The 18,824-nt window shown below is 48.2% G+C and overlaps 7 protein-coding genes across 7 annotated transcripts; 5 read left to right on the forward strand and 2 right to left on the reverse strand.

Annotated features, from left to right (window-relative positions):
• Positions 1 to 961: 961 nt before the first annotated feature.
• N7525_004406 (uncharacterized protein) lies at positions 962 to 6,078 on the forward strand (the record flags this gene model as incomplete). Its single annotated transcript, XM_061213009.1, has 5 exons — positions 962 to 1,481; positions 1,547 to 1,600; positions 1,678 to 5,370; positions 5,408 to 5,898; positions 5,977 to 6,078. 5 exons carry the CDS (start codon positions 962 to 964, stop codon positions 6,076 to 6,078), a joined length of 4,860 nt encoding a protein of 1,619 aa, XP_061070030.1.
• A 366-nt stretch (positions 6,079 to 6,444) lies between these two features.
• Positions 6,445 to 8,010, reverse strand: N7525_004407 (Zn(II)2Cys6 transcription factor domain-containing protein; the record flags this gene model as incomplete). The annotated part of the gene is made up of 4 exons (XM_061213010.1): positions 6,445 to 7,137; positions 7,192 to 7,318; positions 7,398 to 7,891; positions 7,954 to 8,010. The coding sequence occupies 4 exons, from the start codon at positions 8,008 to 8,010 to the stop codon at positions 6,445 to 6,447; spliced, it is 1,371 nt and encodes a 456-aa protein (XP_061070031.1).
• A 594-nt stretch (positions 8,011 to 8,604) lies between these two features.
• N7525_004408 (uncharacterized protein) lies at positions 8,605 to 9,611 on the forward strand (the record flags this gene model as incomplete). The annotated part of the gene is made up of 2 exons (XM_002565810.1): positions 8,605 to 8,637; positions 8,694 to 9,611. The coding sequence occupies 2 exons, from the start codon at positions 8,605 to 8,607 to the stop codon at positions 9,609 to 9,611; spliced, it is 951 nt and encodes a 316-aa protein (XP_002565856.1).
• Positions 9,612 to 10,910: 1,299 nt separating this feature from the next.
• Positions 10,911 to 11,441, forward strand: N7525_004409 (uncharacterized protein; the record flags this gene model as incomplete). Its single annotated transcript, XM_002565809.1, has 1 exon — positions 10,911 to 11,441. One exon carries the CDS (start codon positions 10,911 to 10,913, stop codon positions 11,439 to 11,441), a length of 531 nt encoding a protein of 176 aa, XP_002565855.1.
• Positions 11,442 to 12,382: 941 nt separating this feature from the next.
• On the forward strand, positions 12,383 to 13,219 carry N7525_004410 (uncharacterized protein; the record flags this gene model as incomplete). Its single annotated transcript, XM_061213011.1, has 3 exons — positions 12,383 to 12,645; positions 12,793 to 12,869; positions 12,945 to 13,219. The coding sequence occupies 3 exons, from the start codon at positions 12,383 to 12,385 to the stop codon at positions 13,217 to 13,219; spliced, it is 615 nt and encodes a 204-aa protein (XP_061070032.1).
• A 732-nt stretch (positions 13,220 to 13,951) lies between these two features.
• Positions 13,952 to 14,641, reverse strand: N7525_004411 (uncharacterized protein; the record flags this gene model as incomplete). Its single annotated transcript, XM_061213012.1, has 1 exon — positions 13,952 to 14,641. One exon carries the CDS (start codon positions 14,639 to 14,641, stop codon positions 13,952 to 13,954), a length of 690 nt encoding a protein of 229 aa, XP_061070033.1.
• A 917-nt stretch (positions 14,642 to 15,558) lies between these two features.
• On the forward strand, positions 15,559 to 16,888 carry N7525_004412 (nitronate monooxygenase; the record flags this gene model as incomplete). The annotated part of the gene is made up of 4 exons (XM_002565806.1): positions 15,559 to 15,571; positions 15,697 to 15,958; positions 16,039 to 16,540; positions 16,598 to 16,888. 4 exons carry the CDS (start codon positions 15,559 to 15,561, stop codon positions 16,886 to 16,888), a joined length of 1,068 nt encoding a protein of 355 aa, XP_002565852.1.
• Between the last annotated feature and the right edge of the window lie 1,936 nt (positions 16,889 to 18,824).

Raw genomic sequence — 18,824 nt, forward strand, 5'->3', positions numbered from 1 at the left:
TTCGGTTGATATCATTGTTCCTAAACGACATAGCACGGAGGCTCCCGTTTTGTTCCTACTTCCCCCTCGCTTTTAATACCGCGCCCTATGGTTTGAAGCATTGTACATTAAAGACCGAAAATTCATGTTCACGACTGGTTCTAAGACTGGTATTTGCCTTTTCATGGCCTGGTGGCTAAACCTCAAGATTTCATTCACATTCGTTTTCTTCGTCCTTTAGATGGCTGATGAAATAGACAATACAAGCCGCATGTCGCTCGGGATCCTGCTAATAACCCGTGGGTCGAATAGTGCTCACAGATAGCAATGTATAATCTATCGTCTGCGCCTCCTCGAGCAGCTCTCAACCACTCCGATGTAGATCGGAATATTGGCATTTATGGACCCACTTGTGGTATGTGGGATGGTACTTCAAGAGGCCGCAGGGCTCTTCCCCGGATCGCTGAAGGCGGTCACTTTAGTACTCAATATTTAAGTCGAATTTGAAATACCAAATGCTAGTTATATGCTATAATCAGCGACCAAGCGGTCAACAACATAATGCATTCGCTAACTCACGGGTGCCGCAAATCCAGCTGATACCGGCCGTTCTCAAAGACCCGTCTGCATTTATCTTAGGAAACGGCCCGGCTAGGCAATTCATGGACGATGTCATTATGACCTTCTAGACCTTACTCAAGTAAAGATGGGAATCGTTCAGTGTGTCGCCGACACTTCACCCCCATTCCAGCAGTTGTCTCTTGGGTTTTGGAGGTGTTTGTGATCTCCCGAGGTCGAAAAAGTGCTCCCGAGGGGCTCCAGGGCTGTCACCCTTGCTTATATAAAGAGCCGCTAGTTCGGGGCTAAGAGCGTTGTTCCAAGGTTGCCCCTCCGTCAGCCCCACAGCTACCCGACAAAAACCAAGGATCATCACAACTTTGGGAATACAAGAAACACCTGGGGGCGCCTAGGTATATACTCCATGGAGCCTGTCAGCTTTGCTATCGGGATTATAGGGCTAGCAGGTCTTTTCAGTACTTGCTTGGACGCTGTTGAAAGATTCGATTCGTGGAAAGACTACGATTTCGAGTTTCGCGCTCTTGTCGCCCAATTTAAAGCTCAAAAGATTCGACTCGCAAGATGGGGTCTGGCCGTGGGCCTGGAAGACGATGAACTCTCGTATGATCATAACGTCCTTCTTGACGACCCAAAAATTGGGTCTACTATCAAAGAAGTCCTCTTCGCAATCAATGCTGTTTGCCGTGATGAAGATAAAGCGTTTTTGACACCGATGCTGGGAGCTGATGAGAAATCCAATAATGACCAGCTGTTCCACCGCCACCCTCCCCGCGAATCCAAGCGGCAGAAAATTGGATGGGTACTCAGAACCAAAGCTAAGCGTGTCGCCCAAGTTGATCATTTCTCCAAATTGGTGGAAACTCTCCATAACTTGATACCAATCGAGGATCTAAAGGGATATAAGGGAAGGAAGCCTACTGGCGGTGAGTGGCCATGTTTTCCTGTAGCGAATTTGGAAAACTCATCAACATTCTTTTTGGCTCTACAGACACAGTACTGGAGACAGATGCATGGCGAACTGAACTCGAAAACCTGTTAAAGCGTATGGAGACTCAGATGGAAGGTTGTCCCCACCCCAATTTCCCTTCATTTCTCCTAGCTCACGGTTCATGGTTCTAGATGAGTATAGACGGGATTTACATGCATGGCTGCTCGGATCTACCTCTACGAATGATCTGTACGAGATATTTACCGAGAGGAAAATTGAAGGCACTTGCGAGTGGGTTTTGCATCAACCCTGGTTCCTCGAGTGGACCTCGCCAGACTTCCCAGATGGATGTGCTAAGGTCCTCTGGATCAATGGTCATGCCGGCTCTGGGAAGTCAGTCATATGTGCGAGAGTTATTGAGAACGTTTCTTCCAATTCGAAGGGCCCCATTGCTTATTTTTTCTTCTCGTCCGACTTTGAAAGCAGAAGAGACCCATTTATTGCAATTAGGATATGGCTATCCCAGTTGTTATGTCACCCTGTCTTTTTTTCTTTAGCCCGCGAGAGATTGACAATGCAACAAGGGCAGAGAGCAACTCGCGGCGATACTCTAAAGCTTTTGCGTGATCTTGTCATAAAGGTCCCCCATTGCACATTTATCTTGGACGGCCTCGATGAATGTAGATGGGTTGAGCAGGACCATAACTCCAACGATGGTGCTTCAATCGTTGACTTTTTGGAAGCATTGCAACGAGCAATCTATGGTACATCTACTCGAATTTTGGTAGTGAGTCGTGATGAGCCTGAGATCCGGGCTTGTCTTGTCAACAAGTCTAGTACCAACGACACCATTATCATTCAGCACAGTATCACACCCGAGGACGTCCGGTTCGATCTCGACATGTTTTCACGGAGCATAGTGAACAAAAAGTTATCCACAATGACGGAGGCGACAAAGAGCGATATTTCTCAAAAATTGGCTGAACGTTGTAACGGGCAATTTCTCTGGGTCCAGATGCAGGAGAGTCAGCTGCGCGATTGGAAAAGTCCAAAACAACTCGAAAAAGCAATCAATTCCACTCCTCCTGGTCTCAGCAAGACCTACGACCGAGAATGGATGGGAATCTCACTTCTCTCCGACGATAATAGGGAACGGACTATCTCTTTACTACGATGGGCCGCGTTTGCCCTTCGGCCGCTTTCGGTCTCTGAGATAGCTGGAGCCCTATCGATCAGCGCAAATTGCGATGAGGTCAGAATTGACGAGGTCCCGGATAGAATCAACGATAGCTACATCGAAACAGAAATAATGAGACTTGGTGGGTCATTGATTGATATTCGAAATCCCATGGCAGGATATGACCCTAGGTCTAGAACGGTACATTTGGCTCATTTCACTGTCAAGGAATACTTGCTTTGCAACCTTCCAGCGCCAGGGAGATTACTACAATTCAACTCCAGCTTGAAATCCTCTACCGAAGGAATTGAGAACCTTTTGGCTGCCAAGATGTGTCTTTGTTACGTTGACTGCGAAGGAGTTTGGCAAGAAACCTCTGAGGAGGGAAGAGACGAGGTCCTCGAGTCTTTCCGGAATTACGCTAGCAGATCATGGTATCAGCATGCCTCTCTCGGAAATATGCGTGACTCGGACCTGGTGAAATCTCTGAACCAGCTTTTTGATGTCGAAAACCCAAACTGGGCCTCGTGGAAGGAATGGCTCGACTCGAGGGATGAGTCACAAAGAATAACATGTGTCGACAGCGGAGAGGATTCAGACTCATCGACTGCTGATGACGAACAAGAGATAGGGCCTTCCAATTGTGCAGACAATTCGGACTTATCGGTATTTAAAGACGGGCAACCTGCCCAGACCCTCTCCATGAGCCCTTTGTACTACGCTGCATGGCTTGGTCTGACTGACACTATGGACCTCCTCTTGCGAAGCAATAAATACTCTATAAATGAACAGGGGAAGTTTGGACGGACGCCATTAGTAGCAGCCTGCGAAAGAGGGAACCTGGAGGCTGTCGTGAAGCTCTTAGACAGTGGCGCCGATCTCGAGATCGCCGGCGATAATGAGCACACCCCTCTTCAAGCTGCCGCTTGCAATGGGCATGCCGAAGTAGTAAAACTGCTTCTTGAGAAGGGCCTTAATACCCACAATGGATCGGATGGATCGAAAACGCCACTTTATTGTGCCTGCTCAAATGGCCATCACCAGGTGGTCCAAATGCTCCTTCAAAGGGAACCAGATATGATCGACAGACAAGACAGATGGATACCCCTAGTTGCTGCCTCCGATGGCGGGTTCCTAGGCATTGTTCAACTCCTTATTCAAAAAGGAGCAAATGTTAACGTCCCGACTGGGTCTGGACGGACACCTCTTTATTGCGCTTGCAATGCAGGCCATAGTGAGGTTATGCGCCTATTGCTTGATGAAGGCGCAGAAATCGAGTATTGCTGCCAAGACGAATGGACGGCGGTGAATGTCGCCTCCTACAGAGGATTTCTAGACATTGTTCTACTTCTTATTGAGAGAGGAGCAGATATCAACGTCCAGAACGAGTATGGGAATACACCCCTCTACAACTCCTGCTGCACAGGTCATATTGAAGTTGTGCGCCAATTACTTGATAAAGGTGCAGACATCAACCGTAGCAACACATTCAAATGGGCGCCGATGAACATGGCCTCAGATCAAGGACTTTTAGACATTGTTCGGCTTCTTATTGAGAGAGGAGCAGATATCAACGTCCAAGATGAATTTGGAAGGACGCCTCTCTCTTGTGCTTGCTACCGAGGTCACGTTGAAGTTGTCAAGACCCTTGTTTTAAGCGGAGCAGACCTTGAGACCGCCAATCAAGATGGCTTCACACCGTTAAACGTCGCTTCTGAGAGAGGCTTTTTGGACATCGTTACTATACTGGTCAACAAGGGAGTGTCTCTTGGTAGCGGAGCACCTGATGGTTGGACGTCCCTTCATCTGGCTTCTTGGGATGGCTATGTTGATATTGTCACTTTATTGCTTGAGAAAGGGGCAGCTATTGATAATGCAAAATCAGATGGTTGGACGTCACTTCATGTGGCTTCTTGGGATGGCTATGTTGATATTGTCACTTTATTGCTTGAGAAAGGGGCAGCTATTGATAGTGCAAAATCAGATGGTTGGACGTCACTTCATGTGGCTTCTGAGAGAGGCTATGTTGATATTGTTACTTTATTGCTTGAGAAAGGGGCTGCTATTGATAGCGCAACACCTGATGGTTGGACGCCCCTTCATCTGGCTTCTTGGGATGGCTCTGTTGATATTGTTACTTTATTGCTTGAGAAAGGGGCAGCTATTGATAGCGCAACATCAGATGGTTGGACGTCACTTCATGTGGCTTCTGGGAAAGGCTATGTTGATATTGTTACTTTATTGCTTGAGAAAGGGGCAGGTATTGATAGCGCAACACCTGATGGTATGACGCCCCTTCATCTGGCTTCTGAGAATGGCTATGTTGATATTGTCACTTTATTGCTTGAGAAAGGGGCAGGTATTGATAGCGCAACACCTGATGGTCGGACGTCCCTTCATCTGGCTTCTTGGCATGGCTCTGTGGACGTTGCTACTCTATTGCTTGAAAGAGGGGCAGACATTGCCAGTGTGGACAAAGACGGCTTTACGTCTTTACATTTTGCTGTACTCGGTAATTCTATAGAAGCTGTCACTCTTTTGCTCGATAAGGGTGCGGTTCTCAATAGTGTGGCGAATGGTGGTGTCGTGCCTTTACACCTTGCTTCGTTGAATGACTCACCCGATGTTGTCAATTTGCTGCTCGACAAAGAGGCGGACATCGACAGTGTGGAGTTCTATGTTGGGGACTCCGCTACGTATAGCTTCGGTGTCTGGTCATCTGGACGTTGTTAATCTGCTGCTAGAGAGGGGCGCGGCCATCGAGAGCGGGAATTTTGATGACAGGAGGCTCTTGCGCTATATACCACCACATGACCAACTAGAAGTCATCACCAATTTCCTTCGTTCCACAAAGTTCAAGATTGACATTCGCGTTGAAAGAGGATGCGCGCCACTGTTCTATGTTATTGCACGAGGCCCCAGCAGAGCGGTGCAACTTCTCCTTCCACGCCTCCCTGCAAATGCGAAGGACCGGTATAGCGCAATGCCACTGCCAGCCGCAATGAGAAAGGGGCATGAAGAGGCCATTGACAAGCTGACCACATTAGCGGGGCGGCAGTCAAACTTGGATGGACTTGGTCGGGACTTGATCTGGTGGGTGATAGGGACTGGGCGTGGTCGAGTCCTTGACATGGTGCGCCAGGAGTATACACAAAAGTTTGGGACTCGAATCACCCAAGGTAGTAACGACAAGCCATGGTCTTTCGTTGATTTGGACCAGTCGCAGAGTTGCGATGTGTGCACCCTGCCTATACCGACGGATACTCCATATCGCAGGTGTGAAGATTGCAACAATTTTAACATTTGCTCACAGTGTGTGGGAGTGAAAGTGGAATGTCTGGATACTGCTCACGAGTGGTCCTCTCGTGAGCCTGATGGTTTTGATAATGACGTGAAGGGTCAGAAGGATGGATGAGAAGAATGACAAGATGAAGGAGGAGGGCTACGATGGGAACCGAGGTTTTCATATGGATCATATAATACATATTCAGCTTAGACCTCTTTCAACTAACATATCCCTGGAGATAAATATGCAAGACTCGCAAAGCCCTAGGAAGCAAAGTTTTTCTGGCTAGCATCCTCACTGTATCCATCACCAGTCCACCCGGGTAAACCAAGGCTGCTATGGAGACTCAGCTGTCGTTGCAGGTGTTCTTAGCAACTGACGAATCTGCAGAGATGCCCAAGGGAAAATATATCAACACCGACTAAGAATCTTAGGCTATCCGGTTCTTCTTCCGACGCCGCCAAGCCTCAACGTAATATATATCATCTCCCTCGCCTAGCGAAGATTCTGCATCACGATGCCCTTCGTAAAAGTAAAACTTTCTCCTAGGACCTCAGATGCTGGAGATGACCAGTCATGAATGAGAGTATCTCTATCTGTAAGTCCCAGTAGAGATTGCAACAAAGTGGCTGTGAAGAAAAGGGCTGCCGAGAGTGGTAGAGAGGTAGCAGGCACTTGTTCCAATTTAAACATGAAAGGGAGGCTGCTGTAGATCTCCTGTGACAGGAGCGTAATAGCGGCATATGACTGGGCATGTTGTAGCTTGAAAATATCACTTGGAAGCATTGCGGGGACCATCATGTCGCAACTGTCGATGATTATCCGGTTGGCTAAAATGCGGGCTAGGCGGAAGTAGTTCCACATTCGAGCATACCAAACGTCCTGGTAAATGTATTGTGGGCCTTTAGGAAGCTCGTGATACGCCCACGACGCGGGAAGTGAAGTCGCCCAGTTTTGGAGGGTTTGATCACTTTTTATAGCCAGTACAACTAGCTGGTCAGGTGGGGAAAAGCTCTGGTTGGCCAGCACACGACTATTCACCAAGGTACCCAAAATAGTAAAGAGTCTCATTGCTGATAACAAGGGATCCTCGTCGTCTTGTGGGGTATTTGATGACGCTCCAAAGCGACCTGGTAATTCCAGTAAGAATTGCGGAACCGTCTTGCCACTGATAAGACACGCCAGTGTCTCGAAAGTACGAGTTGTTAGTAGATTCCTTGCTCTAATGACATTCCAACGTACCGTGGTGTAACATATCTCTATAATTTCTTTCACCGGTGAGACTGGTAGACCGTTGGTAGAACACAAATAGCCCAAGAATGCGGCAGCGCCGTGGACATGCTTTTGCCAGGCATATGAAGAGGAGTGTCTATCACATGTTATCATCTGCAACACCAACCATCCGTCAGTCTGGTGGGTAAAGTTGTATTAGTGGGATTTCAGAACACAGAACCTCGAAGATAGACAAAATGAAACTTCCAGCCACAGATTGTTCAATCCCACCGCTATGATGACCAATGGTTGCTTTAGTGAGGATCCTTATGGCAAAGTTGTATTTTCTGCGCGCCAGATCCATCATATCGGGATTTTTGTGGACAACAGCAAGTGCAGCGAGGCCAACAGAGGTGAGGCTGACAGTGACGGAAGAAGGGTGCTCCGCGCCGGAAACCATCCACTTCTTGCATTCTCCACCCAAAATCGCAAAGTTGTCAGAAAATACTTTTTGTGCAAGTTCTTCGACGTTAAAAGTGGTTCTGGTTACGACTGGGCTCCAACACGTGGTATGCTTGTTAACCGTGGTCTGCCTAGTACTTGAAGCATGCAACCTCCGAATTGTCGATGTGGTCTGATCACGAAAAAGCAGATCTGACTGAGACCTATAACCGGTACAGTCTAGACCAGCTCGAGCGCACTGGCTGCATCTTGGTCGGAGGAGGTTGCACTATCGAGAGGTTAGCCTGGAGAACAAAGCCGATAAAAGTGTTTTGGAAGTGGTGAGCAAACCTTGATTCTCCTAGATCTGCAGTTCCCACAAGCCGGGCTAGCTCTGGCAGATGCCATGGATGGTGGCAGAATGAGGTTCCAAAAATGATCCAGTAAAAGAACGTTGCAACGGTACCAGCACTGCCCCTTGGGCACCAAAAGCTGGTCTGTTGGCAGATGTGAAATGACCCACGGTGTATATTTATGCGGCTATCGAGACATTAGAGAGACGGTCAGATATATTGCGAGTCTTGAGTTGACCTTGAGTGACCCAGGCGGTGGGGTAGAACAAACGGCTCCTAATTGGTTAAGCTTAGAACGCTAATCCACGACTGACTTACCTAAATGGGGATGGCGCGAACCTTGCTGTTACCTTCCCGCTGATCTCCGACACAGCCATGGAAGTGGGATAGCTTTTGCACTATACTACGAGTGACTTGTCTGAATGAGTATAGAGCGTACAGTAGAGTCTGATTATTTGCTATTTCGTGAATGAGTTGCCCAATATAGACACCGCCGATGATCACACACAGAACTATATATTCCGTCACATTTCTAGCTAAGAAAGATGGCGAGACTGTCTTCGATATTGTTATCATCACATTGGAAATATATTTCTCTTTCTTGTCTCACTCCATATAAACTTCGCTTCAAACATCACTTTCATCTACTATGGAGCCTATCCGGAATGTCGCACTCCTAGGGGTTAGTTGAGTGGCAACGAAATATCTACGTTTGTTATACTGATACGCGGTCAACAGAAAGGATGGCTGGGATCTGCAATATTGGAGCAGCTCGTGAACACGGGCTTTCAAGTCACGGTGTTGAGTCGCACGGCTCGCTCTATGGATGAACCGCCTTCCAGCATCAAGACTGTGCAAGTCGATTATTCATCTATCGACAGTCTTGTAGCTGTTCTCCGGGGCCAGGATGCCATTGTATCTACCGTCGGAACATCTGGTATTAGCGTACAGAAGTCGGTCATCGATGCGAGCATCAAGGCTGGCGTTAGACGCTTCATCCCTTCCGACTTTGGGGCGCTTACCACCAGACCTGGAGCCGAGACACTTCCGCTGAACGCTTTATGGATAGACATCCAGAAGTATCTCAAAGAGAAGGCGCTGAGCGGACAGATTGAGTACACACTCTTTGCTGTTGGCCCCTTCTTGGAATTTGTCATGTCGATGCCGTTTTTAACCGATCTGCAGACTCAGACTGCCCCAGTCTATGACAATGGTGTGCATACTTTCAGCTCAACTAGTCTGTCGAGCGTTGCAAAAGCCGTTGCTGGTGCTTTGAATAATGCTACTGAGACGAAAAACCGCCTGGTTAGCGTCCACGACATTGTCCTGACTCAAAACAAAGTCTTGAATTTGGCAAAGAAGTACTCGCGGCCTGATGTCAAATGGATAGAGAATCCAGTGGACGCAGCGGCTGAGCTTGAGACGATTCTCAAAAATACCAAGCAGAGTGGCCTGGACCTCTTCAAAGCACTTGCGCTGCTGAAAGCTGCGCTCTTGAGTGGCAAATTCGAAGCCGAGTTCAAGGTTTTGGATAATGACCTTGTTGGAGTGCGCCTTCTCTCCGATACTGAATTTGAGAAGATATTTGCCACGGCTTTTGAGCCAGGCCAGATGATTGCACAAGAGGACCTTCAGGCAAACGTTGAAGGGATTTGAGACGAGGCTTAGCAAGAAGTTGCCAAAATGTCGCAGATGTTATTACGTAGTGTCTTCCCATTTGTTGGTTCCTGTGACCGAGTGCTACTGAAGAAAGAAGGCGAAGGAAAAAGATTCATTATTTGACATTTTCATTCGCATTTTCCCCTTAATACAGCCAGCAAGTGTCCCTGGTTTGGGTGAACTTCGCCATAGGCACATTCTACGAGGGAATAACCAGGAAAGGCAGGAAAGGCGAGAAGCTTAGACTCAAATGTATTGTCCGACATATCCACTTGCCCCAGGTGGCAAAGTACTCCGCAACCCCTTGCACTTTTAATGTAATTAAACGAGGCTCAACGAGAAACAAGCACTGGCTAATAATTTTGGCGCCCACTGTCAAATTGATAGCCCCACAAAATATCGTGGCAACAAAGGTGGCTGAGTTGGTGGATTATATGGACCGACTTGGACCCTTGAATGGATGGAACATATGATGTCGGACAAAAGATCAGAGCGTTGAACTCAAAAGTGCATATCTTGCGGAGAAGGTAACCGAGCTCTTCGGTAGTAGATAGTTAGCATCCGGAGGTCGTGTCACCACATTTTAATAATCAGCTGCTTTGGTTGTAGATTTCTCTAGGCGAAAAGGACAATGCCCAGTTGAAAAGTCGCCACAGATAACTGACGTAAAATGCGTCTCTATTATATTGCCGGGCAGCTGCGGATGCATGGATAATCTTGGGAGCCATGAAGAACTGATGTCAGGGTACCCATTCTTTTTCCTATCGGGTTTGTTTCGGAGTGGAAACAAAGTGTTCTATTTGCGAACCATACTCGTTGAATGATTGGATTGATCTGAAGTTTAAGAATCGAAATTCTAGAAAACGCCAAGTCCACTCGCAAGACGATGACGAACTGTTCAACCTTGGGAAGATGACGAAGCGTTCGAGACCGTTTGTGGAAACCTCAGCCGCATGGTCTGATTGGCTGGTTGCGTTCGGAAGACAACCTTATTGACTGAACCCGCATCTATAATTGTAGTTTATCCACACCCTACACACCTTTTGGTCCTCTCGCAAAGTTTCATCCTCATCCGGACGACTCCACCAGGCGCAATAAAAAGATGGACGTCCGCAGATATGGCTTCCTTTTTCTTTCTTTCTTCAAACACATTCATTGATCCTTCAAGTCACTCTCTTCTTGAAGTCATTCATTCATTCGAGGTTGATCCTCAATTACTGTCACTTTAGTATCTCTGTAAACCAGTGAACTACTTTGTCTTACCACATTCACTCCCTCAATTTACAATCTTCCATCATGACTTTCAACGTCTTCCTTACCGGCCTTCTCGCTGCCACCGCTGCTGCCCTCCCCCACTCCGCTCGATCCGGAGAATCCGGCGCCGTTGAGACCCGCGACTCTGGCAGTGGCGGTCTTCAGATCGTCAACAACATGGGTACCGACGTCTACCTGTGGACCACCGCGTCCGACCCTGGTAGCATGAAGACTCTCAGCACCGGAGGTGACTACAGCGAAGACTGGACCACCAACTCCAACGGTGGCGGTATCTCCATCAAGATCTCCACCAGCGAGTCCCAGGATAGCGTTCTTCAGTTCGAATACACCCAGGATGGCGAGAAACTGTTCTGGGACATGTCCTCCATCGATCTCGACGAGACTTCCGACTTTGTCAAGTCTGGCTTCACTGTTCAGCCCAGTGACTCGAGCTGCAAGTCGGTTTCTTGTGCCGCTGGAGATGCGAACTGCAAGGATGCCTACCAACTCCCGGATGACGTGAACACCTACTCTTGCTCTCTGAGCGCTGGTTTCACTCTTACTCTGGGATAGGTTATCCTTTTTCTTTTCTTCTTAAAACCGGCAGGACCGATGGAATTTTGATTTTTTTATTTTTCTTTATGATTTGCAGAACATTACTGCCTTGGGTTTGTTGACACACTCTTGGATATGTATATAAACTTCTGCAGAAGTCAATATTTACTATGCAGCAGTGAGCTTATCAAGTATCACTAGCACAATACAAGAATGTGTTTGAAAAAAGAAAACATATCTCGGCTCTTTGGGTGTAGTTGTGACTTGACGTTCGTCTTGTTCGCCCTGAGCGTCTCGATAGAGTTCCTTGCTATTGTCGTTAACCTATCGGGGGTTTCGTAGCCGTTTCTATGAATCGTGGGCAGCGAATTTGGGTTCGATAACATCACGGGACTTGTGAAGTTTAAGATACATATGTAAGATGTTGAGACTGCATTAAACATATACTAGGCCTTGCTTCTCTCCTCCCCATAACTGAACTATTCTCCTTCTCTCTCACCCTTCCCAATAGCAGATAGGTCAGCCATGGTTGTTCTTGCCCTTCGCTCCCTATCAGTTGTTGATGGACACAACCACTTTCGTCTTTTGTTTCCTGTCAAATAACCTTACTACGGTCGCTTTAATCTCCCATTTAATATTTGGTTTGGCCAAGAAAATTTCAATTATGATCGTTGATTTCCCAAGGATTGCAGAGAAGGGTGCTAAATTTGGTGCGTTAAAAGATATACAACTACTACTTTCAAGGCTATCCTACACTGAAATTGCTAGGTCTTCTATCGATCTAGATCAAACAGATCAAACCGTAAGACCAGAGCGGACTGTCTTCGTGAAATAGGAAGCTATAGACGTAGTTACGACGTAAATAGTATAGATTTGGTAGGCACGAACCTACCGGGTAGAAGGTACATCGTCTTTCCATCAGGGCCCTAGATGCTTTTTTATCCAACAACATTCTCATTATGGAATACACTATTACCATGACCTTTCGCACACTCGTGCAAGTGCCCTCCGTGCTCCCCACACCTCCTCCCTCCGCTGTCCCCTCTACCCCCTCCGCCATCAACAACCTGGCCAAACTGCCAGCACCCCTTTGGGGGGTAATCCTCGTCGTCGTGACCTTCCTGTGCGGCGGTATCTTCTTCTTCTTTTTCGAGAAGAAGAAGAAGAAGGGTAAAAAGCCCGAGGAGGGGGCCGAGGCTCCCGCAAAGACCGAAGAGATCCCGTAAGTTAAAGACTATGATCCCTATAGAAGCCCTTTTAGAAGCTCTTAAAGGTCTTTTGGAAGGTCTTTTGAAAGGTCTTTTGGGAGCTTTTTTAGGGGCTCTTTTGGAGTGTCTTCGTACATATTGGCTGACATCTCGTGGCATAGATTGGATGACAGGACTACGGCCATCTTAAGTCCCCAAGAGGCCCTCACTAAGGACTGGCTCCGAGCGAGGGAGGCAGGTAAGTTACGGCTCAAGAGCCTTATCATTACCCCCACGCCGTAGTAGTAAACGCTGACGATTGTGGGTCATCAAGGCGACAACAGTCGCCCCCTCCGCGTCTTGGTGGAGGCGGAAGGCCCCAATATCGCCCTGCCCGCCGCCGACGAGGGTGTCAGGTTCGTCCCGGTCCCCCCGGGATACGTACTCCCTGCCTCGCGCCGCCCCGCCTCCCCCTCCCGCCAGCCTAACGGCTCGCGCGCCTCCGAGGCCGCCAGCCCCTGGCTTATGAGGCTAGACCCCGCCAGCGCCGCAGCCCTCGCGACCTCCTTCCGGACCGCCGCGCACGGAGGCAAGGAGTTGGTCAGCTGACAAAGCTCAACATGAAGGGGTCCTCAGTCGACGGCGTTCCTCTCTTGTTTTGACCGTTTTCTTCACTCCGAGAACCTTAGCGAGGTGAGCTGAATGAAAATGGAAGTATCATATCTATTGGGGACGAAGAGGTGATGTTTTGTGGCGTTCCTCTGGGTTTTTTGACCGTTTTTGCTTCTCTCCGAGAACCTCAGTGAGGTGAGATGAAGGAAGAAAACTGGGTGCAGATGTGAGGGGGAGGTGAGAGTGAAGGGAGGGTGTTCTTGGTTGATTTCTTTTTGGTTTTGGTTTTGGTTTTTGTTCTTGGTTCGATTTTATCTTTATTCTTTTTGGTCGACTGGTCCTCTTCGGAGGTGACTATGTCTGAATCTATACTGCCGGCGCCCTGGGGCACCATGATTTTTCTCCTGGACCTGCATTTCGCTGTTCACTGTAGACTCTTTGTCCACCGGGGTTAGATCTTGTAGTAAATCCTTATTGATCTACCATCACGATAGGGTTAAAAAGTTATTTGAAGAAGGACTGAGTATTGGACTTACAGACTTCTGACTTCGATATAAAATCTATCTCATGGGAAAGTGAAGTTCAGAAAAGGATGGCATTGAAATCTCAAAAGCACACAGAAGCAACCCATGCATCCACATGGATCGTTCAAGTCGGTAGAAAGCAAGATAAACATCAATATTCGGCAGTCTGGTCGTAATTTGATCACTCCAGGTATCACTTTACCATTTAAGGCTGAGCTGAATGCTTCAAAATTCTCTTCCAAAAGCTCTTGGGTGGCTTTGCCGGAGCATTATGAGTCGCCTTTGAAACACTGGCCGTATCAAGGGATTGAAGGCTTTGGCTAAGTTTATCATTGATCTCATCCACCTTTGCCGACAGCTCGAAGAACTGGTCACGAGAGCACGGAGAATCGCACGTGCAATCTCTAGCTGGCTCTATTTGTTTGGAATTATATCCACTCTCTCTAGAGCAGTCGCCGTGGTCCTCGTGGTCCTGAGCCAGCTGGTGTCGCATCTGCTGGTTTGCATCCCGCCCTAGAGAAGCATAGGCCCGGTTAAACTCACTCTCAGTGAGTCTTTCCATAGCGGTATAGAGTTCGATGTTTCGAACGGTGCGTTCCTTATAGACATTTGCCAACTCTGTAGCAATCTGCGCCCCCTCGGTACAGAACTGACTCATCTCTAGACAAAAGTTCGCAGCCTGAAAGTAACCAGGTTCGATGGGAGTTATTTCTGATAAGCTGAGAGCCTTTCTGTTCCATTCGTCTACTCGTTGGACTAATATCCGGCGGGTATGCACGTTCTCAATAACGGAGGTGAGTACATCTTGGCTTGGCTGGCAGGGGTCGTATTGAGGAGGGCGGTCGTTGCAGTAGGGGACTGTCTTCAATTGTTGGCTTTCAAAAAGTTCCGACATTTTCAGGGACGGTTAAACGAGACTTGTATAGTTGGAAGACTTTGTATCAGGGAGGAAATAGAAATGAAGACAAAGATCCTTTTGAAATTTTGGCTTCTGCTACCCGCCGCCTAATATAGATCCTAGAGCCATGGTAGCTAATTCGGGCTCCGCTAACCTAAAAGGCTCTGTATAACCTTTTCATATAGCCGATCCTCTTTCCGGTATAGTGTATTCTAAAGAGGGAATTCGTCCAAAACTGGCAAGCCCGTGATTAGGTATACTAGGAGTATAGGGACGTGTTAAGCTTTGGAATTTATCAAGAGCAGCGTCAAGAGCAGTCGCTATCATATGTTTCGATTCCACGGTTGCGTGACGACCAAACCTTGAATGTTATCTATTTCGGCGGAAAACCAAAACTATCCGACTATAAATACAGAGGACGATATCGGTACTCTAGAAGGGGTATATGTTCTCCAAAATCACTAAGTAAGACTCTAGATTCTAAAGGAGCGAAGTTCTCTAAAGCTTTTCTAAGCTAGACTAGAGCGACGACGCTAGACAGAAGTATTAAGGCATTTTATTTATGGTTAGAAGGCTGCAATAAAGTCGAGTGGCAGTATATGTATGACAGGGACCAGAGGCCAATTTGAACAATATGACATCCTCCACTGTGTATCCATGGATGTTGTAGAAGTCGAGTCCTCTTAGGTAGACACGTGGGAATTTCTGCCTCAGGTGTCAAATTCCAACCCCGCTTACGGCACTTCCTCCGCGGGTGGTAACGTCGTGACTAATCTCTCGGTCAAGTCCTGTGGACCGAGGCTCATCGCAAGTCTGTGAACCACCGAGGTTGCTTTGCTTTATAGGTTGGTCGCACCCCATCCTTTCTCTTCCCCAGGTTTTCTTTTTACACCTTCACTCCACATATATTCATAATGGCTTCTCCTCGTAAGTGACCTATATACCCTATGTTTACTCTGCCAGTTATTTTCATGTGATCCTCTTCTACTTAACTGATGGCTCCACATGGGCCCATGGCTTCAAGACCGATGTTAACCATGACCACTGTACAGAACAAATCCGCACCCCAATCACTGATCTGCTCAAGATCAACCACCCCATCCTGCTGGCAGGCATGAACGTGGCTGCGGGTCCCAAGCTCGCCGCCGCTGTCACCAACGCCGGGGGTCTGGGTGTGATCGGTGGCGTTGGCTACACCCCCGAGATGCTCCGCGAACAGGTCGCCGAACTCAAGAGCTACCTGCACGACAAGAACGCTCCCTTCGGTGTCGACCTTCTCCTCCCCCAGGTTGGCGGCAGTGCCCGCAAGACCAAGTAAGAACCCTCGATCGCTGCGGCACTTTTCCCATTGTTGACACGTGCACGTGCTAATCGCATTTTGTTTCGGCAAATAGCTACGACTACACCAAGGGCAAGCTCGGTGAGCTCGTCGATATTATCATCCAGGAAAAGGCTAGTCTTTTCGTCTCCGCCGTCGGTGTTCCCCCCAAGGCCGTTGTCGACAAGCTCCACGGTGCCGGCATCCTCTGCATGAACATGATCGGCCACCCCAAGCACGTCCAGAAGGCCCTGGATGTTGGCGTTGATATCATCTGCGCCCAGGGTGGTGAGGGAGGTGGTCACACCGGTGATGTCCCCACCACCGTCCTCATCCCCACCGTTGCCAAGTTGGTCCAGGGCAAGAAGAGCCCTCTGACCGGCCAGCCCGTGCAGGTCATCGCCGCTGGTGGTCTTTTCAACGGTAACTCGGTTGCTGCTGCCCTTATGCTCGGCGCCTCCGCTGTCTGGATCGGTACCCGTTTCATCCTGTCTGATGAGGCCGGTGCCCCCGCCGCTCACCAGGAGGCTGTCCGCACTTCTAACTTCGAGGACAACATCCGTACCATTATATTCACTGTACGTATTCCCTGACTGTCAGTATTAAGCCGTCCTGGTTACTAACAGATGGTATAGGGTCGTCCCCTCCGTGTTCGTAAGAACCCTTACATCGTCAACTGGGAGGAGAACCGTCACGAGGAGATCAAGCAGCTCACCTCTAAGGGTATCATCCCCGTCGAGCACGATATGGAGAACTTGCCCGATGACGTCGACGATGATGCTTTGGACAACGCCCGCCCCTTCCTGATGGGCAAGGTTGCCGCCGTTGTCAACGAGAAGAAGCCTGCCAAGGCTATCGTTGATGAGCTCGTCGGAGATGCCGCTGTTCTCCTCAAGCAGGGCAATAAGATGGTTTCTAAGCTGTAAACAAAGTATTCTCTATATATATCAGTCTCTATAGTCGTCTTCAGCGTTGAATAATCGACCTCGGACGGGAATATTCCCGGCCGAACTTTGGAACCTTCCTGGATTTTGCTCGATGCACCTAGATTTTACGCGATGTCTAATGTAGTTAGCGCAATGTAATCCCCTCTCAAGACCAAAGAATTATCCCTGCTATATCCGAAAACCTTCGCTGATCCAAGAAAAGCTCTTAAGCGCCGGGGTGGGTACTCGATCACCAACCACTACTCCGTATCCCACGTGGAGATCACATCCGTAATTTCGTTACCGGCATTAGCTTGTTAATTCCGGATATAAATAGATTTTCTATCCTTGTTTTTATGCAAGCGATTTCGCTCCCCACATCTATACGGTAGATGGATGCTTCGCTGACTTTCTTTGTTCAGAACGCAAGAAAACACTCTCTTGTAGAAGCTTAGTATAGCTCATGCTGTCATGCTGGTTTGAAAATTTATCAAAATTGACCTAGGGCATTCTATCACTACGGAAGAGATATGCGTGAAGACCGTTGGAAATGGCTGAAACACATCTATGGGCAGATCCTGAGTGATACCCCTGCAGGAGAGCCTGCAACTGATTCCTTCTTACTCGCACGGACTGTGACGAAATATGCGGACTTGATGGACGATAGTACGCGATAGATGGGTCGTCCACTGACCCGACGAGGTGCCTAGAAAACCGAGGCGTCAGTACCAAATTGGACAAATAGCCAAGGTGCTGCGCGCCACCTTTGCTATTATTAGACGGCCACTATCGTACCTCTGCGCAGGTTTAATCTGTTGGAGTCAAGAGCACGCATATATTCCTGCAAGGTACCTAGTTAAGGTACACATGTAATACAAGTGGTTCAATATGCAACGTTCAAGTGGGCCTAGGTGGGTCTGACAGGGTGTATCTGGTTTAGTTCGAGAGATTAGGTAGGCTTGATCAACTATGGGATTCTCGAGTCAAGTAAACCTTGGAAGGACCCGTTGCTGTATGCATCTGTGTCACAATCAGCCAGAAGTCGGCTGCATGGCTAGTGGCATTAAAGCCAATGGCAATCAAGTCTGAAGAACGAAGGCCTAACGGCCGAGAGTTCATCTACGCATAGAGACCTTCCATGGATCTAGCAATTATATGAGACACACATGAGGTGCTTGAGCAGCACGAAGCTCATTCAGAGTTGTTGAAATGTTCCTGCCGGAAGTGGCTGGTAATCATAATGCGAAGGAGCATGGGGAAGTGGCTATACATCGGTAGTAACTGCAGACCCAGGTAGCCTAGTTGGTAAGTCGCCAACGAACCATACCTGTTCCAGACTACCTATTCACCTGCGCGGCTTTGAATCTTCAGACCGCAAGTCGCAGGCTGATGTTCGCCGTTCCCCTGCTGGATTTGTTCAACTTTTTCTTCTTTTGTTTAGTTCTTCGTTTCCCTCCTCAACTGAAGTAAAAATTAACAGTATGCTAGACCCTTCTACAAAACGGCGCCGCTGATGGCTAGGAACGTTCACAGCACAGAACGACCATTCATGACTTCCAAGGTTGAGCCTTTTTATCTTTTTCAACTCGCGTCTTCCCTTGTAACTGACGCACGTCTAGCTATTTTTTCACTTGGTCATTGGCCCCCACACAATTTTACTTATAGGAAGTCCAAGAAAGCAAAAACGAACTCCCATTTTCTCGGCATTCTAGGTCAACCGCACCAGTGGCATATTCTGTCGCTACTCGTCCACCTAATTATAGATTAATCACACTAGAAGTCACTCAAGTCCCACTAACGACCCAATTGAGCCTAGGGATTTACACTTACTGGGCGTTCTCTGTTCTCACATGATGGGACGTTTCCTGTGCGTATTGCAGCTGTGCCGTCTTGCAGGCCCCGCGCGGCGTTGGCGGACTGCGGAGAGATTCTAGCC

The sequence above is a fragment of the Penicillium rubens genome, assembly GCF_028828025.1.
Source record: "Penicillium rubens strain IBT 27055 chromosome Unknown utg000002l_segment0_segment0, whole genome shotgun sequence".
Classification (NCBI taxonomy): Eukaryota; Fungi; Ascomycota; class Eurotiomycetes; order Eurotiales; family Aspergillaceae; genus Penicillium; species Penicillium rubens.